This window comes from Rana temporaria, chromosome 4 (assembly GCF_905171775.1).
Source record: "Rana temporaria chromosome 4, aRanTem1.1, whole genome shotgun sequence".
Lineage (NCBI taxonomy): Eukaryota > Metazoa > Chordata > Amphibia > Anura > Ranidae > Rana > Rana temporaria.
Window position 1 is genome coordinate 178679690 of NC_053492.1, and position 25830 is coordinate 178705519.

Below are 25830 nucleotides of genomic sequence, written 5' to 3' on the forward strand. Positions count from 1 at the left end.
ATTGCGCACAATGTGCATGTTTGCAGTGCAGTATTGCAGCATTTAGGGGATTAAAATTGGTGACAAGGAGGTGATTCAACTCCTTCTCCCTGCTTGTCGAATGCTCTCTGAAGAGTGATTCGAATGCAGATCACTCTTCACTCTGCAAAGCAGGTGTATATGTGTCATATCTCCTCCTGTGTCATTCCTGTCTTGCAGCATGCCAAAGAATAATGGCTTCCTGCAAGAATACAGAGAAAGGGCTATGGGGGGTTATTATGAAGGCGTGTCCTTCATATGTAAATTAATCAGTTCAGAGAGCAGGGCTCTGGGAGGGCAGGATCTGAAGGGTGGGACTCTCCCTGTTCACACTGGTCAGCATTTTAAAGTGATTGTAAAGGCTCATTTTAAAAACCTCCTCTATGCAGTAGTTTTGCACAGAGCTGCCCAGATCCCCCTCTTCTTGGGTCCCTCTTTTCTCCTCCTAGGCCCTCCCTACCCTTTGAGTGCCCTCAGCCAGCAGCTTGTTACAGGGGGCGCCCCAGTCAATTCAGTACTCCGTGTATCCATTCAGACATGGAGCCCAGCCCTGGCCCGCCCCCTCTCTCCCCTGATTGGCTGACTGACTTTGATTGACAGTGGCTCAGCCATTCAGGAGGAGTGTCCCGGGTGGCTCGAGGGGATCGTGGACATCTCTGGAGAGAGAAGGAGCTCAGGTAGGTAATAAGGGAGGTTCTGCGGCAGCTGCTACACACAGACTGTTATTTTTTTATCTTAAAACGGTTGTAAAGGTAAAAAAATGTTTTCCTGAATAGCATTCTTTACTTTAGTGCAGTCCTCCTTCACTTAACTCATCCTTCGATTTTTTTCTTCTGAGAAATCCTCACTTCCTGTTCTTCTGTCTGTAACTCCACACAGTAATGCAAGCAGGGCCGGCCTTAGGTGTTCTGGCGCCCTGTGCGAGCTAATCTTGTGGCGCCCCCCCCCCCCCCCATCTTCACCCCCTCGCCCCCTGGTCACCTAAACATACACAAAGAGGAAAAAAATATTTGTAACAAATAATTTGTTTTAATAAACAGACAATTTAAGTGCATGTGCAAACAATCCATGCGTCTCAATGGACACTCTTTTCACAAGTCCTACAAGCAGCATCTTTGGAGCAGCTTTTGGGCACTGAAAAAAACCCTCCAAAAACGCCCCTCTCCATTGAAATGAACTGAAAGCGCTGTAAAAACGCCTTACCCTTTCACACCGAAGCACTGCAAAAACGCCCTAAAACTTTAGGGTCTTAGCGGCGCTTTACCAGCACATTGGGATTGCAGATGAGGCTTTGCTTGAATAACGCCTCAATAACGCTCAAATAACACGGTTAAGCCTTTAATTGCCCTAGATCAGGGGTCTCCAAACTGCGGCCCATGGGCCAGATGTGGCCCTTTACTTGCTTTTATCTGGCCCTTGGGGCAATATTTCATCTTCTGACACAAAAAATGGGGCACAATTGCTCCTAATGACACCAACAATGGGGCACAATTGCTCCTAATGACACCAACAATGGGGCACAATTCCTCCTAATGACACCAGCAAAGAGGCACAATTCCTCCTCTCACTGACACCAAAAAATGTGGCATTGTTTACTCCTGCTGATACCGGAACATTTTTCTATTTCCAGTGTCCACAATCTGGCCCCCTAAAGTCTGAAGGACAGTAAACTGGCCCTTCGTTTAATAAGCTTGGAGACCCCTGCCCTAGATGATTAACCCCTTGCCAGCCAGTGTCATTAGTACAGTGATCACTGTATTAGTGTCACTGGTTCCCACAAAGTGTCAGATTGTCAGTCACAATATCGCAGCCCTGCTACAAGTCACTGATCTCCGCCATTACTAGAAAAAAATAAAAAATTCCATAAATATATCCAACAATTTCTCTCAATGACACCAATGATGGGACACAATTTCTCCTGAAAACACAGATTATGGGACAACCATTACTCCTATTGACACCAAAAAATAAAATAACGCAGAGGTGATCAAATACCACAGAGAAAAAAATATATACAAATTTTATTTGTGTACAGCGTCGCATGACCGCGCAGTTGTCAGCTTAAGTTGCAAGTCGCAAAAAATGGCCTGTCATGAAGGGGGGGTAAATCTTCCAGAGGTCACATGGTTAATCCGTGAAAATGTTTTGCCCAGAGTTTATTTATACTTCAGGCAATAAACCTGGGGTGTCACAAACATGAAGTGATCCTCTGTAGGAGTTTTCCATATGACAGAGGTGCAGACATAGCCGGGGGTACATGGTACCAGTACAGGCCAATTAGAGACTGCCTGAGGTATAAATAAACTCTGAGCAAAAAATTGGACCTCTGGAAGATTTACACCCCCCCTTCATGATAGGCCATGTTTTGCTATGTGCGCTGCTTAACTTAAGATGACAACTGCACGGTGGTATTTGATCACCTCTGCGTTTTATTTTTTTCAGGGTTTTTTTCTCTAACAAAAGATGTTTTTCTATAACATATACATTTTTTTATGTTTTTTTACAGGCTCACATCTGGTGTACAGGTGAGGGGGGAGGAGGGAATGGGAGACGTTTGTTGGTACAAAAAATACCGGCCGAAATTCTGCCTGTGTGTATGTCAGGAATTTCCAACAGAAAACCAGCAGCCGACCAACTCCCGATCAGCGCTCTCAGCCAATGGCAGAGAGTGCTGATCGGAGTGTTCTGGCGGGGAAGGGGAGGGTCCCCCTGTCAGAACACAATAGCTCAGCAGGGGAGATCACTGGACTAACCTTGCCTGGTTAGTACAATGGCTCCTGACCAGAGCTGTCTGCCTTTTTTTGTGCAACCTACTGGGTTGCACGGAAAAAAAAAACTGTAGTGTGTACCAGGCTTATTAAGGGTACTGCTGGAACAGTAAAAAGATGGATATTTATAATCCTATTACAATACTATTACCTAATGAAGATTTGTCAAGGAGTGGAGTTTATCAAAGTGCAGATAGTGGGGCTCCTGATGCGGAGTAGCTTTTGTAGCCAGTAAGAGCACTAGAACAGTTAATGGGCGTACCCACTCACGCTAGGACTAGGCTAGTGGTTGGTACACTTTTATGGATCATAATACCCTCCCTGTGAGCAGGGAGTAGTATATGGCAAAACATCAGTTTGTAGTGTCTTTATTTTAAGAGGGACAGTGAGGGTAACTTGGCCTTGCACCCAGGCATGTACTTTATTCTTTATTTCTTATTAGAAAACCCAAGCATAATTGATAATTTAGAGCATACAATAATTCAATGGCCTATATACATACTCCTTTTATTTCTCAGGATAAAAACAAAAACTTCTAGCAATGTCATTTATGTGTATAACTTGTTTTTTGTTGTAAGAAATAAAAAATAAATCTCAGGATCAAACCCAGGCAGATTCACCCATTACTAGTGTTCTGCTATAGTGCTAATTCTCAAACTTGCTATAACCACTGATAATCACCGAATAAATGTCAGTTGTAATTAGTGTTTGCTCCCCATGTATCAACTAACATTCCATGTCATTTGTTGCAAAGCCATAATAATCTAAGGATGGGTAGGGCACTTTTAGTTGAGCAGTAGTGCGACTGAAAAAAATGAATTGCAGAAAATCTCTAAGATCTCTAACTGTGGCAAATATAGTTGTATAATTTCTGTAAAATTTTACAATTGTCAATTCTATTATATTGACAGTATTAATATATTATATTTATTTTGCTAGCGGTCACGAACAGTTTTCAAAAAATTGTATGTGTTATTGTTTTGCATTTGTTAACAGACTTTACTTAGCAATAGTAACTGAAGCAGCTTAGCAACAAATGTGTGTGTGAGAACAGGCTGTCAGCCTGCTAAATAAGAGGGAGGTGACTGGCTTCCTTACCGTTACTTTTCTTCAGAGTTACGGTGCCAGTCTGTCAGGCAGGTCCCGGCCCCGGCTTCAGTTGGTCAGACTCCGTGCTCTGCTGCTCCTGGCGCCATTAGAATTTAAAGCTGAGCGCCGCGGCATGCATCACGGATGTACGCTTTACGCAATGGCGCCGCGCTACCCAGGCCAGTACCACCTGAGACATGGAGAGGAGGAGGGAGGGTCAAGGGGACCAGTGCGTGAGTGTCAGCGGGCGCGACGCGCCCCCCCCTCCCCCTCCGCAGCGCCGTGCCTGTGCTGAGCAGTGACACTGCTCCTGCCCCATTCAACACATTATTTCAGTAAAGTGACTGTGAGATGTGACGGCCGCACGGCGCCCGTATTGTCCATGGCGCCCCGTGCGGTCGCACAACCCGCACACCGCAAAGGCCGGCCCTGAATGCAAGGCTTTCTTCCTGGTGTGGAGTGTCGTGCTCGACCCCTCCCTTGGACTACCGGAGAGTCAGGATGCCCACTAACACACAGCTCCTTTCTCTATCTGCAACGTAGAGAGCGTCCTGACTCTCCTGCAGTCCAAGGGAGGGTGCGAGCACGACACTCCACAGCAGGGAGAAAGCCTTGCATTACTGTGTGTAGTGAAGGAGGACTTCACTATGGTAAAGGAAGCTGTTTAGTCTACATCAGACTTTACAGAATGTCACATGGTTCAAAGCCACAACTAAACCCAGACATTAGGAGATCTGCAGACAACTGATCAACATGGTAGCGAGGTATAATCTATGCTGGGACTGATGATTCTATTCAGTTCTAGACTTTCGCTTTACATTTCCAGGATGATATTTCTTAGCTCTAGAATGCTGACGTATCATTTCAGTGTAGTGTTTGCATAGCATTACATCACTTACATTTGATTATGTTCATGCTTACATTGCATAGATTGCTTAAAAGGTGAGGGCAGGAGCTCGAAGTTGCATGCAGTGTAACTAAGGTGGAATTATGGTTTAACCTTTGGACACAGCTATTTAGATAAAAAAAAATTCCTTTAGTGACCCTTTAAAAATGGAGAAATCTTCTCGATGACCATTACCAATTGGAAAGAAAGCAATTGAGGTCAAGTTTAATTGTTAACCCCAATTGACTCATCATTCTAAGGAGATGTATCCACTGAGTCTTGCTGCGAGAGATGGCCCTTTTCAGGTTACCTCCCCTCCAACGATCCTCAATTCTGTCTATGCCACACAATGTCAAACCACTCGGATCCCACCCATGGTGGAGTCTTAAGTGTTTTTTTTTTAAAAGCCTATGGCGTGTGAACACACCCAAAAAACTCCACCCGGTGCAGAAAAAATGTGCACACACATAAAGAGTGTTCACAAAAACGTGCAGACGGGTGCAACGTCAAGTGGTCCTCCTGTGAAGAGGGACCCAAACCCTGATCCCCCGGGGCGTTAGGCTCCAGACGGGGACTGAGGTACTGTGGTCCGAGCAACCGAAGCCGACACGGACCCAACTTCCTCGGAGGGACTGCCGAAACAGAACCCTCCCAGTACTAGGTGGGGCTCCCCCGAAGGGAGACCCCATGAGAGCAAGCGAACTAAGCCAGAAGGCCATGTCCACCCACTCCCAAGACGTTCAGGGCTGGCCCGAGGACCCGCACCCTACTAATCACACAGTGACAAAACGTGCACAACAAAAAAAGACAAAAAAGTGACAAACACAGGCTTAAATAAAATAAAGTGGGGGAAGGGATAGTGGAGAGGAGAGTGAAAGAAGTGGCCATTGTGGTGAAACAATGACCAGGCCCTCCGGCCAGGAATAAAAAATTCCTCCGGTCCTAGCCAAAAGGCCCGGCCCAGGAGGCAGGTGCTAAAAAAAGCGTGTATCTGGTGCAGTGACCGTGGTATCTTAAATCAATGTGTCCCTCACACACAGTAATCTTCAGATACCCCTGGACTGCCACTCCAGGGGCACATGCACCATAGGCTTTTCGTTCCATATCCGACCCCCCCGACCGGCCAGTGCAGCCCTCCACCCCTGGCAGCTAGAGAGCCCTTCAAGGTTTTCTTGGGGAGAACTGCCACTCAGATAACAGCCTCCACCAATACTAGCCCCTCCAGACCCTCCGTCAACCCAGCGGATTTGCATGGCTCTACCCCGTCATACCACAGGGCATTACCAGCTCCTCCAACCGGATCGCTGACAGAGATAGCACTTACACCAGCCAGCCAGAAGGCCAGACTAGAACTCGGCAAAAAGACCAAGACCAAGCGCAGTACCCATCCTCACCAGGAGCACCCTTCCAGATGGCTCAGACTCAACCATGGGCCGGCCCCCAGTATTCTGTCGGGCAGCACAGCGTAGTCCCTGCTGAAACCATCCTTCCAGGTGCAATGACGTCATTGGATTGCATCCACCCTCCCCATGTAGGAGGTGCTTCAGCGCTCCGCTGACAACTGATAAGGACAGATACCACACACAGTCACAGCCAAAAAGGCCGAGAAGCGGCAGGGAAGACAACCACGATCAGCACGGCCTAGAGTGTGCAATAGACGTGCCTCGCCCTGGGTGAACCACCTTCATGATCATGGTGTCTCCCCTGCCAGGTAAGTAAGTCTTAAGTGGTTGGAGAGACTGTGGTGCCTATAGACTTTCTTGATTCTATTCACATGTTTGTGAAGTCTTACTCTTAATTTCCTGGGGGTTCTACCCACGTATTGCAACCCACATGGACATGAGAAGGTAGGCTACATGCATGGAATTACATGTGATAAACTTCCTGATTTTGTGGGACTTACCTGAGGTATGAGAGGTGAAATGTGTGGTCTTCCTGATCCTGTGTCGAGAAGTCCTGCACATTACACACCTCCAACGACTAAAAAAAAACAACTTGGTCCAAGAACGTACAAACTTTCTTGATTGGGTCTATCACAGTGGGTGCTAATTGTAAACATAAGGTAGGGGGCTTGGTGTAGATGAACTGTGGTTTTGTTGGCATTTTTTTTTAAATCCACATCTTTCAAAAGTAGAGGCCAGTGCATGTGGATAATGTTTTTTTGTTTTTTTTAATGGTCATTTAGATCTTGATCACGCTTTAAAGGTTTTAAAAAACACTTTAGATAAACAAATCAGAACCTGCTTGGATGTTTTCACCTTAGGCAAATTTGTGAAAGATGTCATCACTAATAAGAGATTGAGATGGGATGTATCTTCCAAAAATGGCATGACAAGCAGCGAATTGGAGATAGAGTGGTTCTCTTTTTTCAATCTCATTGAAAAGAGATTACTAGAACCTCTAATATCTCCTAAAGAAAAAAAACCTCAAGATATTGAAAGCCAATATCAATGCTGTGCAAGCCAAAATAGCACCTCTAGAGGGGTCAGTAGAATATAAAAACAAAATCGAGCATCTCCAGGATTTTGTGGAAAAAGTGGATAAAGAAACCCAAAAGAAATCAATTTAAAAATATATCAGGAATACCAATGATTATAAAAGCAATAAGGTTTATAAATGGCAGGATATCTCAGAAGGTGAAGTGGGAGCTTCCCATACTTCCTTGGAAGAAAGGGAACCCATCCTTATTTCACCTCAATCCCAACCTAGTACCAGTGGCCCTAGAACACAATAGTCTTACCAAGGTACGACTAGTGCTAGACCCAAGGGGCAATCCGTCTCTTATGGGGTACCTACTCACAACAAGTATGAACCTCTTTAACAAGAAGCATACCCATCACAATGGTCATAACAGAGGTTGGGGAAGTCAGGGTTGGACTTCACCTCAATCCAGAGGGGGTCCCCCTGTAAGAGGTCAAAGAAGGCACCCAGGTTACAAGAATCGCAGAGAGAATTTTCAGAGGAGGGGGTTATAGAGGCCCCCTTTGAGGGGGAGGGGGCACCTTTCTTCAGGGGGAAAGGGAGCTGTCACTTTCCCAGGAGAACAGAGGGGCGGAATGGCAATCCTGGTACCCCATGACACACACCAGATTTTATGGAGAGGAGCAAAGAAAAAAAATCCTGAGGATGTAGGGGAGGGTAAAGGAAAAAGAAAGCGAGAGACTTAATGCAAGGGATTTTTTAACCTGAGTGATGCCACGTTTTCAGTGGATGAATGAAAAGTTTCAGAATTAGGCCTTAAATACACCCCTAATAGGAATCTTAACAAATTTGATGTGTTTACAGATTTTAAAAAATGTATGAGGAAAATGAATATAAAGAAACATTTTAACAGATTTAGTTCGCAGTCAGATCAGGAATCGTCTTACTATGACCGTACCAATTTGAGGAACAATTCAGTCTTCAATCCGAAAAACACCAATAATTATTTCCCAGAAGTCTTTGAAACCCTAGTTGAGAAAGATCTTGAAGATTTACAAACTAAACCCAGTAGACTCCAAAGAGAGATAGAAAGAGGTTTAAAATTGTTGGAACAAAACAAACAGATTTTTATTAGAGGAGCCGATTAAAGTGGATGGGCTGGTCATCAACAAATCAGACTACCTAGCGGAGCTAAATAGATTAGTGGAAGATGTGGAAACATATGAAAAATTAAAGGGGAACCTTATGTTAAAGTATAAAGCCAAGTTTAAGTGATTGGTCAAAGAGGCACAGGAGGAAGGTATTGTCCCCAAAAAGGAAGTCAGATATCTAGTGCCTGATGCATGCAAGGTTTCTGTGATTTATCAATTGCCTAAGGTGCACAAGAACCCTTCCAACTCCCCCTGGTCGACCCATAGTCAGTGAGGTTCACTCTTTATTTGTCAGAATATTTGGATTGGTTCTTGCAGCCGTTGGAACCTGATAGAATTACTGCAGGGAGTTGAGGTAAATGATGATCTATTGGCAAGTATTAATGTAAACTCTCTATATACCAATATTAAACAACAACATGCTACTGAAGCAGTCATTTGTGCCCTCAATAGTACTAATATCAAGAAAAAGCAAAAATACTTTTTGGTCCAGGCGTTGGATTTAGCCATGAGTCATAACTTCTTCTGGCATAATAAACAGTATTTTACACCAACTAAAATTTTACAAGTGCAAAATAGACGATATCATAAATGTTTGGGCAGGTACCAAGTAGTCCTTTATGCAATTTCTTGCTGAAATTGGAACAACAGAAATGGCGTTCCTTTCACAGCCACTTGTGACCAACAATATGTTAATTTTTTAGATCTGGTAATTTCAAAATTTCAACTATTCACTAAAACTCATTTTAACCACTTGCCGACCACTGCACACTGATATACGACGGCACAATGGCAGCAGTGGCAAATGGATGTACCTGTACGTCCCCTTTAAGAAGCCGCGCAGTAGTGTCTTATGGGCTATGCAATCTAATAATTTTCCTATGTTAAATATGTATGTAATAAGATTTGTGTACCATATGTGAGTGACGTCTTTTGGATTAATCAAAAAATTGTATAGTTTTATTGTCTAATTTTTATAATGGTGGGAACCACTTCTTTGAGGTGATCAATGGTCATCTAACCAACTTAATGGCCATCAGTTTCCCATGTTGGAGACACATTATAGTCGAGGAGACATATTTGTCTAACCAATAAAATGGCCAACTCACGGCTTCTGATTGGCTGACTATGGGGGAGGTTACCTTTTATGTGTATTTAAGGCTGGCTTTTTTAACCGGAAATTAGGTCCTTTGAAGACGCAGGGGGGCGCAATGCTTTGATGTAATTTCCGGTTCCTAATCTACGAGACTTTACTTCAGGTTTTAGGGTGGAATGCACGCCACCGGCGTTTGCTTGCTGTTTTAAGCTGTTGCTGAATCTATGCTAATTTTTTAACCTTCAGTTTGTAAGTACCTGTCCACTTGAGCAAAAATGTCTTTGGTAAACAGTACTTCACAATGGTCCCCTTTCTTTTCATTATTTTGGGCATCATTAACCACATGTGATGGTTATAAATACTGGAGATCTTTTTGGTACATTGATGTGATGTGATATGATCTCAAAGCCTGAATGACACCCAGACTGAAAAGCTGGGGGTCCATTCCATCCAGTGAGTGGGGACACTGGGGAGTGTGGCGCACCCTGAGATTTGGAGCACGACTGCACTTTAATTTTGGAGCACATCATTCATAATTTTTGTTTTTTGGGACTTTCACCAATTATCTACAAATTGTTTTCATTTGATGTCTGCATTTTATTTACTTATTTGCGAGCACTGTAATTATTTTTAATTATCCAAGCAAACCAACCCCCCACTCCCTCCTCCCTTCTCCCAACAAATGATATAACAGCTTCAGAAACCTTCACTTCCCTTATCCTCAGCAACTCTCTACAACCTGCAAGTTTGGGGGAAGCTGAAGTCGGTGGTAAGGGAGAGCAAAAAAGTAAGCGTTTAGGGTCGGGGGGGGGGGGGGGCTTGCAAATGTACTGGAGCATTTTTTACAAAATTATTTGCACTGTTCTGCCTCCATGGGACAAAGTACTCTGCATTCCTCTTGTCTTGGGAAAGTGTAAGGGCCGAGACAAGTTGCAGTTAGGATAGATCCACCTCCTTTTCAGCTATTTTTGGATTTGGGACAAGTACTACATGTACACTCATATTGTATTAATAGTTGCTGTGGGTTGTTTGTTATAATTTGAACTTCATTTTTACTCTTTTCGTTCCATTGCTAAATAAGCCATATGTCTTCTGCAGTTAGATTTTCCTACAACAATTGGCGCAGTGCTTGGCAGAGAGGATGGCAGCACCCCAACATATTACATCAATACTAAGTCAGATGAGCTACCAGTGGAAAACATGGAGGCTGTATCACCACTTGAAGATGGACTTAGTAAGACCTTTTCTTAATTTATAATATTTTTGTTACTGTTGGAGTCACTTGATGCCATTATTAGTACATAGTTACATAGTTGGTAAGGTTGAAAAAAATGTCCATCAAGTCCAACCTGTGTGCACTTTTATGTCAATGTTACATGGTAATATATTGTATATACCTGTATGTTATGGTCGTTTTGGTGCCTATCTAGTAGTTTTTTTTAAATTATCTACGCTCCCTGGTGAAACCACTGCTTGTGGAAGAGAATTCCACATTTTTACCGCTCTTACCGTAAAGAACCCTCTACGGTGTTTCCGGTTAAATCACTTTTCTTCTAATTTTAGTGAAAGGGGAGGTATAGGTAAATGTGATGCAGGAATTTGTATTGAATAGACAAAATCTGGAAAAATGTATTTCCCAAAGGTCATCTCAATCTTCCCCATCTAGCTGAAGGAACACCCCCTTCCAAGCTACTCTGCAAGGTGTTAAGACCCTGTTCACATCCACAATCAGACATTTGTAAAGATTGGAAGATTGGACAAGACCTTTTCTAAAGAATTGTTCCGAAGCACAGACTCTAGGTCCCCCTCCTGCAATGTGAGTTCTGCTGTACCAAACTGAGAATTGTATGCATGGCGGAGCTGCAGATGGCGAAACAAATACGATTTAGGCAATTTTAATTTTATTTTCAGAATGTTAAACTGCAGGGGTGTGCCATTCCCAAAAATATCTCCAAGCCTTTTGATACAAACTTTGGTCCATATAATAGGGTCAGGGTACATATAGAAATGTGATAACTGGGGATTTTTCCATAATCATGTGTCTGTAGATCCCCTGACTCAGCCTTAGTAGTGACCATCCATGCTTTAACAGTTTCACACATGGACATAGTGATGGGGTATGGAGCTCTGTTTCCTCGAAACAAAAGATGCATCAGTGCCTCATAGGAACCAACTATGGCAGCCACTGCATCGTCATTTGGGAGGGTTAGCCACTTATGGGCGAAAACCAGTTCAATCGGTAGTCCGTCTGGACTATGTGCTTTACCATTAGGAAAGGAGCTTTTGATTTGGTCACCTCATCCTCTCTAAAAGGGGCATCCAAAGTCTCTAACCTCCTCTGGCAAAGTAAGTAATTTAGGGTGTTGGAAAAAAACACGAGGGTCTACCTCTTTAATGTTTTCAATTAACAAATTTTAACTTGCTTTCAGCTATATCTACACCGGAAAATACACCTGAGTTCAAACACTTTATGGATTTTTCTGTTGAAGCTCTCTCATGATACTCCCTCCCAGGAGTTATTCCCAGCAGCTAAGAACAACAAGGTTGCCATTAATCCCCCTGTATAGGTCTACTTAGCAGGCGCCTAATCTTTTTTGTTGTTTCTACTCCATGCACTCTGCAGAGGGAAAGAGGGGAAATTTCAAGTCCTCTGCACAAAGGGACTCCTAAACAGAACTCCAGATCCCTCATATTAGTCTATGACAGGATAGATATGTAAATAGTAGCAATAGGGTACCAATATAAAAATGACAAGAATAGTTAAACTTAATGAACAACATATACCAACTAACCAGGCCTGCGGGAACTTTCAGGGAGTTGACCACCCCCATCCAGGCAGCAATGTGTACATTGACATGGTCATGACAGGAACATAATAAATGAGGGGGGGAGGGGAATTCAGGCCAGGGTATCCAGCCACTCTGAGGCATCCTATGGCGATTCAAAAAATTTCACAGATCCCATGTCACCATTCCACTCGTAGTTTGCTTGGGTACAGCATACCGTAAGTAAGCCCCTTCTTGCGCAACTGCTTCCTCACCTCCACAAATAAGTGGCAACACCTCTGAAGCTCAGGAGAAAAATCCAGGAAGAAAGGTTGGTATTTTCATACCTGAGCTGGGGTTGTTTCCTGGCTTCTGCGAGTATGAGGTCCAGTCCCGTTAGTTAAGGAAGTGGAGCAGAAATGGTCTGAGTGGTGCACATTGCGGTCTGGGACCCGTCAGTACTCTGTGGACTTGCTCCACAATATTGGCTAAGGACACTTGCGTCAAATTTGTGATATCTTTAAAAATTTATTCCGCAAAGCCAACAGGATTCATGCCCTCTGGTAGGCCCACCACTCGTACATTATTTCTGCACAGCCGGTTTTCTGCGTCTTCCGAACGGGGCATCAGCATCTTTACTGTTTGCTGTAGTTCTACATCATTATGGTGAGTGGTGACTGCAGTGTCCTCAATATCAGAGATTCGGGTCTCAGCAGCAGATACCTGACCCCTGAACTTATCAAAGTGCTGCCTTATGAGGCTGCACTCTATGGCCAGCATATCAATCCAGCCCATGAGGGTAGTTTTGCTCGCCTCTATAGCAGCAAGGATGGCCAAGGTGGAGGAATGTCCCCCTGGTTGCTTTGCAGCTGCTGACTCCAATTAGAATTTAAAGTGGAAAAAAATATGTAGGCCTCTATCGCTAACATTTTAAAAATTGTAGTTGCTTGGCTGTCTTTCTGACCTTCTGATTCAGTACTTATTAACCCAGGTAAAGTGTGTTGATCAGAAGTCCTGACTTTATTGTCTGCTTATTGTTCCAAGTCAGTTTTTAAGAGAGCAGATACGCCAGAGACAAGCAAGTAGTATTTATTTGGAAAGAGGTGTGCAATGGCATCTTACAAAACAGGTTTGGTTTAAGGAGACCTGGAATGGCTATAACAATTGAATGTTGTTAGCCCTCAGAAACTGTGAGTGAATGGTACATATGTTCAGGCAAAGCATCAATGTGCTGGCATCTAGTCTGAGTACAGCTGTGCAAATCAAAACTACAGGGTTTGTGGCACTTCCTGACCGCTGCCAGGACGGTTATTCCCTGTCACTGGAAGTCAACCACTATACCTTCCCTGGGGGAATGGACCATCGAACTGGACTCTATCAGAGATCTTGAAAGGCTACTAGCACAGGAGGTGGTTATGGAAGACCAGCTCTCTCTTTCCAAACGTGGGCCGAAAGCGACATTGACTGTAGTTATGTGTACCCATGACTGTGTATTCGTACCTGATCTTGCTTTTTCCTTACCTTTTTGTTTCTCGCCCTGCCCTATACCCTTCTTTTTTCTTCGATACACTAAGCATCAGTAGGGAGCATGCAAATGAGAAAAAGAAGCCTGAAAACATTGATAAGGGATGTAAAAAAAAGAGCCATGGTATGCTTGATATTTCAGGATGATTGATGTAAATACATTTTGCATTTAGTGTCACTTTAAGTTTAACCTATAATTTAAGCTCCTATATTTTCACCTCTAACTCTTGACTCTAAACTGACACTAAATTAACTCCAAAAAGCAGGCCCCTACTTTGCCAGATCCCAGTACCATTCGTGCCCAAAGCTCACTTTTCCGTGCTGAGCACAGAGAAGCACTGATCTGCACTATACCTGACCTGTACTTGCACTCTACTGTAAATGTGCAATATAATCAGGAGACTTCCAAAAAAGGTAAATCCAGAGCTGGAATCAATGCTGAATTAGTATGACATCATTTATATGTAGTCAATAATTAGACGGGGAAACAAATCTTCAGTTTGGAGGCGTTATACTTTACAGATATAATGGCTAATAATGTGCTTTAGTTTTCTCCAAAAAAGGTCAGCTGGGACAAATTGACTTCCTTATCGAGACTGAATAAGATAAGCCTCAGTTACAGGTTACAATCCTAACCATATATAGTAGTCAGCAATGTATACCTTGTTCATGTGATCTCTATACTTGCAAAATTTATGACAGCTTTACCGTGGTTTTCAGATTGTTTTATGACTAAGTAGTAGACTTTAATCTGTCTTCTAGTTTTAAATAGTTTTATGGTTTTGAAACTATAACACTGTGAATAAAAGAAAATTATGTAATGTCATCAATAACATCAACATCAATAAACAAAGATATGTTGTAAATAATTTACATTTTAATAACATTGCATCCGTTTCTTACAGTTGAAGATTGGGATGGCTTTCAGGCTATTTTAGACTATACTTTCAAAGCTCTCAATGCAAAGCCTCATTTACATCCAGTGCTAATAACTGAACCATTTGTAAGTAAAAATCATTATTTTTGTTATTATCAGTGCTATTTATGCGTCACACTAAATCATGACTATTGCAGGAGCACTCATTCATGGATACTAAGTTAAAGAACATTAGCAACAGCCCAAAGACATATTTATCAATACATTGGATTTCGAATGTAGAGTTAGGTCCTCTTAAATACAATAAAAAGAGCCCCCTCATTAGAGACCCTCCCTAAATTAGAGTCCCTATCAAAGCCCACCCTTACTTCAGAGTCCTTATTGGTGACCCCGTAATTCAGGAGCTCCCATCAGAGACCCCCTTACATTAGGAGCTCCCATCAGAGTTCCCCTATACATCAGATTTCCAATAAAAGCCCCCTCACATCAGAATCCTCATAAGAGACCCTCCCTTACATCAGAGTCCCCCTTATATCAGCGTCCCCATTAGAGCCCCCTTTTCTTTAGAGCTGCCTTACCATCTGGCAGCAGGGTGGGAGCTGGGACTCATGAGGTGGAGCAGGCAGTGTCATCTTAATAGCATCATGGGCCCCTGGGCAAAGTAATTCGCTGGGGCCCCTACGAGTCTGCATCAGTACCCCCTTACATCATGTTTCCCTATCACTGTGCCCATATACATCAGGTGTCCCCATACATCAGGTTCCCCCATCACAGTGTCCCCATCAGAGTTGTGCCCCCCTTGTACTCACAGATCACAAATGCTGTTCCCACCTACAATGAAGGCAGCTCCTACTTCCTCTCTCACTTGCTGAGGCTGAGGTGAGTTCTCAGTCTCAGTGCCTGCTCTCTACTGCCCCCTACAGGAGGAAGGAGAAAGCTGAATCCTCTCTCAAGCAGAAGCCAGCCGTGTGCTCCTTCTGATATGAGTGGCATTGCAGCTACTCCTGTCAAAGAAGAGTACACAGCACCTGCCCCCCCACCTTTTCCATGCCCTGATCATGGGCCCCCATGCACATGGGGCCCCTGGGCAGTGCCCAAGTGTGCCCATTCATTAAGACACCCCTGGGAGCAGGTTCATACAAACCACAGCCGCTCACTTCTTCTTCCAGATACTAAACCTTTCTCTCTCCTCTTCCAAAGCAAATACACTTCCTGCAAACACCACACCACCATTGTAGTGTGAATGGGGCACATAGAAATAAAATGTCTGTTCGAGTGCAGAAAAACAAAGGTCCCTGCACATGGTGTGAATGAGCCCAAAGGGTCTCTGTAAACTTGCTCTGGACTTCTGTTAAGGTCGGCAGTTTGAGATGCTTCTGAGATAATTCAGAATTCATTGACGGGTTAACTTGACCTGCATTTGACCTTCTAACTTGCTTTTGACGTGCATCACGTGCCACAAACCCATTTAAAGCAACAACAAAAAAAAGCCCATCGACACATACACTAAACTTAAAGATCCTACAGTTTTTTCAGAAATTCCTTCTTATCCATTTGTTTTTCTTTCATTTATTAAGGTTACTTTGCATATTAAGCAAGGAAGCTTAGACTTCTGAAATGTATTAATGTGCTTTTACTAAATGAAAAATGGTGTACATACAAAACTATTACAATTATAGTAGAATGAAAAATAAAGTGGAGCGTTGTGACTGTGAGTAAATGAATATTACAACAATAAAAATAAGTAAAATGTGCAAAAACAATGACACACAAATATGTCAAATATATGCATAATGATCATACAGCAGTGAGTCCATAATAAAGGGCATACTGTATGTGCAAATTCATACAAAAAATCAGCTATGCAAGCCGAATGTGTAGGAAAGTGAATGTCACTGGGTAGCAAATCAGAAAATAAGTTAAATGAAGAACTAAATGGCGACAAGGTATTCTAAACGATCCACACTGGGAATAGAACTGGTAAGGTGCAATCCAATTCTGAAACAGATGGCAGATGGAAAACCACAACAGCAATAAGGTCACCCGGGATAGCGCGTCCACCTGAGGGAAGGGGTAAACACTCGGAGACTGTGGACTCACCTGCCAGCGGCAGTGAGTCAATCGAGCTGAAGGAAACAGGAACTGGAACTCGTGAGGCTGCAAAATGCCTAGCAAATAAAGAGAAAAAAAGGTAAAAATATGCTCAAAAGTTACTTCACTCAGGTTACAGTGTTCATGATCTCCATATGCAAGGAGGACCCAGTTGCTGGAGATCAGGCAAACGCGTCTTCAGTTATATCTTCTTCTGGCTGGTACAGACCTTCCTTGGTGTTAAGTCAATATGGACTCCTCCTAAATATTCTTCAATTCGACCTCAATATGGCACTATGGTATCATACATGCCATAGGTCATATATGTCAAAAAAGCCAAGCTATTGTTTTTCCCAGATTACAAACTTGTTTATCGTAGTTACAGAGATACTAAAATCTAATTGTCAACTGAAATACAACAATAGTTTTTCTTGTGAAAAAAAAGAAATACAACAATAGTTCATTGTTCCCATTGTATCCAACAGCATTTGTTTGAAAAGTATCCCTTCAAAGTTGATGTCTGTTTCTACTGTAAGCTAACTTCTACGTCAAATATATTCTTCTGAAGCAAGTCTGAGAAAAAATAATATAAATATATATATATATTTATATCAAAAGCAACACACCATTGTCATTTGGATATGAGAGAATTTAGTGACTTTTACTGGTATTCTTGCAAAAAAGGAAAGTTTGATCTAGTTGTAAAGAAGAGAAAGGCCAGTAAAGACAAAATAAAACATATTAGGCTCAATTAACACAAGAATATTGATCTTTATTTTGGCCAAGTAAATGTAATTTTCAAATCTTAATGGACCAAGCTGAAAATAGCTGTAATTTTAAATAAAGATCCTTATCCTGCTGTGTTTGCTTTGTGATTTCTGCCTAATTTAAGCAACCCTAACCTGCTGTTCATTTTCACCAGAGAAGTTTCATGTTAATGGAAACAAAAAAAGGGGGTTTTTGGGACTTTAAATGAGATGCGTTTTTAAACAAACAGTATAAGTAAAATAGTAAACGTTTATAACAAGGCTCATACTTGCCACCCAAACAGCAAGCCAAATTCAACTGTCTAACTGTATATGTTAAAAGCAGAGGATTGTTTGCACGCATTTGCAAGTACATGAGTAAGCTGAGGAGACTTTAAAAGTTTAGTTAGGACTGCAGATCGCAGAGAGCCTTGTCGCTGGCTCTGCAGCTTACTCATGTACTTGCAAATGCGTGCAACCAATCCTCTGCTTTTAACATATACAGTTAGACAGTTGAATTTGGCTTGCTGTTTGGGTGGTAAGTATGAGCCTGGTTATAAACGTTTACTATTTTACTTATACTGTTTGTTTAAAAACGCATCTCATTTAAAGTCCCAAAAACCCCCTTTTTTTTTGTATCCAATAGGGAAGGAGGCGTGTGTTTTTCATACGCCTCATTTAAAGTCCCAACCCCAGTTTTATTTGTACCATATAGGGATGGAGATGCGTTTTGTTGATACCCTTATACTACTATGCGTTTTTTTCCAGTGCTCTTCACCACAATACCAAGCATAGGTGGAGGCGGGGACACACCCCTAGTCACCTGTCCTCCATCTACCCATCAGTCTTTACATGCCTCCATTGAGGAGACTTTAAAAGTTTAGTTAGGACTGCAGATCGCAGAGAGCCTTGTCGCTGGCTCTGCAGCTTACTCATGTACTTGCAAATGTGTGCAACCAATCCTCTGCTTTTAACATATACAGTTAGACAGTTGAATTTGGCTTGCTGTTTGGGTGGTAAGTATGAGCCTGGTTATAAACGTTTACTATTTTACTTATACTACTGTTTGTTTAAAAACGCATCTCATTTAAAGTCCCCAAAAAAAACTTTTTTTGTATCCAATAGGGATGGAGGTGTGGGTTTTTCATACGCCTCATTTAAAGTCCCAACCCCAGTTTTCTTTGCATGTTAATGGAAAAATCTTATGATATACAGTATGCTGTACACAGGCTAAATGGAGTTCCCCTTCCAGAGTAGCAACTTAATATGAATGACCTGCTAATGGAAGTTTCCAGATTTCTGGAGGGAAGTGTTGAGTACAATGAGAAACCCTGCAGGGAATGTCTGAATTTATTATTTATTATTTTAGTCGAATACCAGAGAAAAACGTGAGAAGTTGACCGAGTTGATGTTTGAGCATTACCATGTTCCAGGATTTTCCCTCTCTAAAAGTGCAGCTCTCTCAGCGTATCCTTTTTAATGCTTGTCATATTTACTTTTTTTAATGGCTACAAGTGGGTGAGTGGACTGAGCCGTCAGGTAGGCTATATATATATGTATGTATTTTTGGTATGTCTATCTCACATTTAGCTTCTTTAATTCTTTTACATTTTACTCTGCTTGTTCAGTATTAAAAGAGAAGTGTGGATTTTAAAAAAAACTAACAATGATACTTGCCTAGGTGATTGCAGCATCAGTTCATTGCTGCATCTGTCCTCCACTGCCTCCAAGACCAAGAACAGAGTGATCCAGGGGCGGACTGACCGGCGACCGCTGTCATCCAATGTCTCACCTCTTGGCTCCTTTGATAGACATCACACTGGCCCAATGCAGGGATGTGTGATGTCTATCAAAGGAGGCGGGACATCAGATGACAATGGCCGCCAGGTGTCATAGCGGAAGATACCAGCTCTGTGTGATCTGGCACCTCTTCACTCTAATCACCGTGCACTGGTGAGACTGCATTGAGGGTCACTGGTGAGGCTGTATTCATAGGCACTGGTGAGGCTGTATTTATGGGCACTGGTGAGGCTGCGCTGATGGGCACTGCTGATACTGCATCGAGGGGCACTAGTGAGGCTGCATTAATGGGCACTAGTGAGGTTGCATTGAGGGGCACTGATGAGACTGCGCTGATGGGTACTGGTGAGGCTGCATTGAGGGGACACTAGTAAAGCTGTATTGAGGGGACACTAGTGAGGCTGCATTCATGGGCACTGGCGAGGCTGCATTCATGGGCACTGGCGAGGCTGCATTCATGGGCACTGGTGAGAATGTATTCATAGGCACTGGTGAGGCTGCCAGTAATTGATATACAAGAACAGATATCACTGTCACAGTACAAGACTTCCTTTACTTAAAAATTCAGATACGCTAGTGGAAGGAATACTGGTTTGATTTTGGATAGTGGATCTAAATATACAACAGCCATTCCAGTGCGTGATGGAATTATAATTCATAAAGGTAAGCATTAACTATTTATCATTAATAGTTATGTCCAGATACTTTTTTTCTTATGACCAGTACTTTTAATTAAAATGGCCTTTGTGTGTTTAACATTCTGTAAAAAGACTTGATTAATGTTGGTACATTTTAATGATCTAACTCTAATGCCCGCGTACACACGGCATTTTATTATTGGTATATGCACTTTGTCACATGATGGACTGATTACAATATTGGTTCTTCACTTTGTAGAACAGCCTTTACTGTATTCTTTAACACACAATTGGAACAAATGTATCTGAATGCTATGGACAGTAAATGAGAAGTAACACACTAAGGAAGTCATCCTCTTGCTCTCCCCTCTAATAACCAAACTGGTGTGAATTGGCCATACAGGAGGCTAATATATAGACCAGTTTAGGTACTGTACTGATACTAGTTTGCATTAAAAATAAATGTACTTCCAATGAACTTAAATGCTTACATGCTTTGATCCCCTCCTATTTCACCCCTTGCAAATAACACACTTGTCCATACTAAACCAAATCTTGCTGTAGGGCCTGATTGTCCTTTTTTTTTTTAAATCTTCAGGATTAAGTTTTTCTCCTCCAGGGCATTAATCTCTATTGTGTAAAAAGTCCAAAATATGATAATGTCCCAGAATAATCCACAGTGTGACTTGGGTATCCACTATGTGTTGAAAGGATCATCTAGTGGTAAAAGTAGTACATGTATGCACTCACCAGAAACAAGTGAATATACAACCTTAAACTGCCATTATACTCCACCCAGTATTGTGAACACTGAATTACCATCTGTGAGCCTCCACCAATATATGCACTCACCAGAAGTAAGGTAAAGATATGTCTTTAACTGCTCCTATGGAGTGAGGGATTCTTCCAATCTTTCTTGCCAATTGGATGGAGGGATTCCCAAAGTTCTTTGATATCCAGGAGCCCAAAAGGTACTTAAAGCAATTGGAGTAAAGTACTTGCTTCAAGTACTTTTTTGGCTCCCGGTGGTGAGCTTTTTTATATAGCTCAAAGAACTTTCCGGATAAAGAGTGCTGAACACCATTTTTATTATTTATCACTTCAGGGAGTTGTATGATCACTCGTTTGTGCCAGCTGCTATAGTTCATATAGTGCTCACTTTTTATTATTTTTTGCATATTAATCTTTATTTGTTACAATGGACAGTTTGTATTCTTGTCTTCACATTCCCAAAGTGTTTTGCAACACATTGAAACATCTTGATTTTAGAGTAGTGTTAATGTCAATCCCATTTTAGAAAATGATTTTAAAAAGACAAACATGAATGATGAAATTGCCAACCACTTGTTCTGAAAATGGTAGTTGCCAGACTGCCATGTATCCAGGTGCTGGATTCCGATCTTGGGGGGACCCGGGGCACTTCAAGTTTGAGAGCCCTTCTACTCTCTACCGATTTCACCCAACACTCTGCTATTTCATTCTGGCCAATTCTGATCCAGGGCCAATCATGTCCCGAATTTAACCAATCTGGAAAAACTTGCTAACAAAGTCTTAGGCCCCGTACACACGACAGAGGAACTCGACGTGCTTGGCACGTCGAGTTCCTCGTCGAGTTTTGGGATGAAGCCGCCGAGGAGCTCGGCGGGCCGCCTTCTCCCATAGAACAACGCGGACAACGAGAAAATAGAGAACATGTTCTCTATTTTCTCGTCGAGTTCCTCGGCGGCTCCATCGAGCCAAAACTGTACAGACGACAGAGTTTCTCGGCAGAATCTGGGTTTTGACCGAGTTTCTCGGTGAATTCTGCCGAGAAACTCTGTCGTGTGTACGAGGCCTAACCTATTTGGGACCACGAGTGGCGTATTCGCCCCTTGACCCAATCGGGGTCAAGCAGGGAGTGAGCTTCTGTCTCATGTTTCCCTCTGTGATAAGCTGATGCTGGTCATTAACTTTCCTCCCACACAATGGGTCAGGGCTGTTGTCTGACACTTTCCAACATTTTATGAACTTTCCCCTTGCCCCTACTTGTTTCTTATAAACAAGGCAATAAATTCTGAGACAGTCATGTTAAAATAAACATCTCGAAAAGTAAAATAATATGAGAAGTTGAAATGTAAAACATCTGCCAGAAGCCCTCGTCCTTTTCTTCCTCTGAAATCAGCCTTAACTGTTCAATAACCTGACAGCCATACACACACTTTCATAATTATTTTTAATAATAAAACTAATTTTATAATTAAATAAAAAAAGGAAGTCTGGGGCCTCCTCTGGCAGGGGGCCTTGGGCAATTTCTCCTTTTGCCCCCCTGTAATTACGGCACTGCATGCATCAGTACTGCTACTTTTATATCAGTGACCTAAAATATCTACTCAGATAAAGACTTTTAATTTATCTGGTCTGTATACTCACTGGACTTATGCCTTGTACACACGAGTGGAATTTCCGACGGAAAAAGTCAGACGGAAGCTTTTCATTGAATATTCCGTCCGTGTGTATGCTCCATCTGACTTTTTCCGTTGAAAATTCAGATGGAATTAGATAGAGAACATGTTCTCAATTTTTCAGATGAAAAAATTTTCTATCATAATTTTCGTTCGCCTGGATGCAATTCCGACGGACTAAAAACCACACATGCTCAGATTCAAATCGACGCATGCTCAGAAGCATTGAACTTAATTTTTCTCGGCTCGTCATAGTGTTGTACATCACCGCGTTCTTGAAGGTCGGAATTTGGTGTGACCGTGTGTACGCAAGACAGCTTGAGCGGAATTCCATCGGAACTCCGTCGGAAAAAACGTCGGAGTTTATTCCGACGGGAAAACCGGTCGTGTTAGTAGCCCAGAATGAATTGAAGCCAGACAGACAGGATGACAACCGGGGAACCGTATCGCAAAAAATTGTCTGGTCATTGAGCAGCCAAATCTTCCGGGGCTAAAGTGGTTAATGAAAACATGACTAGTTTTATAATTCTATACTTTTTGTTATTGTTTTTGGCAGGTGTTGTAAAATCTCCTATTGCTGGAGACTTCCTTACTACACAGTGCAGAGAGTTATTTCAAGAGATGAATGTAGATCTGATTCCTCCATATATGATAGATTCAAAGGTAAGATAAACTAGCAAAAGAAAAAACAGGCCTTTATGTAGTACAAGGGTTTAACATTTATGTAGACTCTAAATCTATTATTCAGTATGGATCATGCCTCACTGTATACAGTTTTTGTAAGCAAAAAAGTTTTTACCTGGAGATCCTGAAAGTAACAGCATTTCCTGTTGCAGACTGACAACGTTAAGCTACTGAATCCCAATTAGCAGCAGCGTTGTCAGTTTGCTGTGCTAGCTCTTTTAGGCCTCGTACACACGACAGAGATTCTCGGCAGAATTCGCCGAGAAACTCGGTCAAAACCCGGATTCTGCCGAGAATCTCTGTCGTCTGTACAGTTTTGGCTCGATGGAGCCGCCGAGGAGCTCGACGAGAAAATAGAGAACATGTTCTCTATTTTCTCGTTGGCCGCGTTGTTCTATAGGAGAAGGCGGCCCGCCGAGCTCTTCGGCGGCTTCATCCCAAAACGAGACGAGGAACTCGACGTGCCAAGCACGTCGAGTTTCTCTGTCGTGTGTACGAGGCCTTAGTTGTTAGCCTGCCTTTCTGAAAGACCTGAATGGTGGGCTATTGGTCAACTAAAGAAGAGTACACAGCAGGTTATCAACCCAGCAGCTAATTGTGAGACAGTGGTGTTCAGTTTTCATCCTGCAATATAAAGAGCTGTTGCTGGTAGGGTCCAGAAAATAAAATTTGCATCTAAAAGTTTGTAAAAAAAGGTTGTAAAAAAAAAAAAACCCTGCAAGACAAGGGCATTATGAGCTAGTATGCATCGCATACTAGGTCATTATAAAATACTTACCTGAATCGGCGCCAGCACAGTAAGTACACGGCTGAAATCTTTCACTGGGAGTTACTTTCAGGTTCACGTTCGCTGTGATTGGCCGAAGCCACAATGACGTCACTCATGTGGACTCTGAAAAAACGGCACCAGTGGGTCGTTTCTTCAATGAACATGCGCAGATGATGTTGGCAGCAGCGTATATAGTGAATATCTCCCAAACTGTTCAAGTTTAGGAGATATTTACAGTATCTACAGGTAAGCCTTGTTACAAGCTTACCTGTAGGTACATGTGATGTAACTTGAGTTACATAACCACTTTAAGAAGACTGTATATAGTGAGGTGTGATTGTAAATGTACAGACAAAATGGTTTTCGTATGTCAGGAGCAGGGGCGGACTGACAACTCATGGGGCCCCCGGGCAATAGGAGATTATGGGCCCCAGGGCAATAGGAGATTATGGGACCCCCGGACAATAGGAGATTATGGGACCCCCAGGCAATAGATTATGGGGCCACACAATATACACACATATAGTATACATACACAGTATACACACACAGACGCACAATAGACACACACAGTATACATACACACAGAGGCGGGGCAGGTATAATCTTGGGATTTTTTTTTAAAAACACAGATTTTTACATACTGTCCCTGGTTTTACTGAGGCTGGCAACCCTGATGGGGCCCCCTAGTGGCATGGGGCCCTCGGGCAGTGCCGAATGGTCAGTTCGCCCCTGGTCAGGAGATTGTGACCGGCTCTTTATGAAGCCGGTTCACACATCTCCGGAACGGGTCCGGTGTAAATTGCACGGGAGTCCTGTGTGTCTTCTGGTCTGTTTCCAGTCTGATTTCAGCTGAAAATTCAGGCTGAAATCAGACCTGAAACGGTGAACAGGGATGCACCGGACTCCTGCTGTGAGCCGTTCTGTGCTGCGGTGTGAACTCAGCCTTAGGGTTTACATATACTTTAGGGACAAGCCTATAATCACCAATTACATTAGACTACATTGGGCTTTTCATTCAACAAAAAACTTACAAATGGATGTGATTGATTACTGTTCATAACACATTCAATTTCCTTTTATACATCATAGCTGCTTTGTTATTTGACTGTACATGCGCCGTGGTCTCATTATGCTTTTTATAACTTGTAGGAAACAGTACAGGATGGAGCACCAGCCCAATGGAATAGAAAAGAGAACCTGCCTCAAGTCACTGATTCTTGGTATAATAATATGTGCAATGTGAGCAAAATTAGATTGCAATGCAAAATTTATAGTTAAAACTTTTTTTTTTTTTTATTCAATATATCTATTAATTTAATATTTTTATTTTTATAGCGAGTAGTACATGATTTCAAGTCAACCGTTCTTGAGGTTTCGAACACCATGTACCATGAGAAGTAAGCTTGGTTTTTGTATCTTTATTTTGCACCCGTGGCTCGCATGGCCTCATAGAATACTGTGGGCTAGATTCAGCAAGAATTTACGCCGGCGTATCTATAGATACACCGCGTAAATTCAAAGCTGCGCTGGCGTATCTTCTTTCTGTATTCAGAAAGCAAGATACACCGAAATTAGGCTAAGATCTGACTGGCGTAAGTCTCTTACGCCGTCGTATCTTAGGGTGCACATTTTACGCTGGCCGCTAGGTGGCGCTTCCATCGTTTTCGGTGTAGAATATGCAAATGATCTAGATACGCCGATTCACAAACGTACGTGCGCCCGGCGGAATTTTTTACATTGTTTTGCTTTTTCTGGCGTAATGTTGCTCCTGCTTCTATGAGGCGTACGCAATGTTAAAGCGGGGGTTCACCCGAATTTCTTTTTTTAACATTAGATTGAGGCTAATTGTGGGAAGCACAATCGGGTGTTTTTTTTTTTAAATTAATGCAGTACTTACTGTTTTAGAAATAGATGTTCTTTGCAGATTCCGGGTATGGTCTGCGGGACTGGGCGTTCCTATTTGATTGACAGCCTTCCGACCGTCACATACAGCGCGTCACAAGTTGCCGAAAGAAGCCGTACGTCGGTGCGGCTCTATACGGCGCCTGCGCACCGACATTCGG

General features: G+C 42.6%; 1 protein-coding gene and 1 non-coding gene across 2 annotated transcripts in view; one reads left to right on the forward strand and one right to left on the reverse strand.

The window, feature by feature from the left end:
* Positions 1–25830, forward strand: part of LOC120936780 (actin-like protein 6A) — a 56948-nt gene that overhangs the window by 16911 nt on the left and 14207 nt on the right. Inside the window, exons 3-9 of the mRNA XM_040349424.1 lie at positions 10528–10663; positions 14624–14721; positions 18802–18899; positions 19801–19895; positions 22868–22974; positions 24917–25006; positions 25103–25164. Coding sequence (XP_040205358.1) covers positions 10528–10663; positions 14624–14721; positions 18802–18899; positions 19801–19895; positions 22868–22974; positions 24917–25006; positions 25103–25164 — 686 coding nt within the window. The remainder of the gene's footprint in view (positions 1–10527; positions 10664–14623; positions 14722–18801; positions 18900–19800; positions 19896–22867; positions 22975–24916; positions 25007–25102; positions 25165–25830) is intronic.
* On the reverse strand, positions 6320–6480 carry LOC120938496. The gene has a single exon (XR_005749088.1). It is a non-coding gene; the product is annotated as a U1 spliceosomal RNA (small nuclear RNA).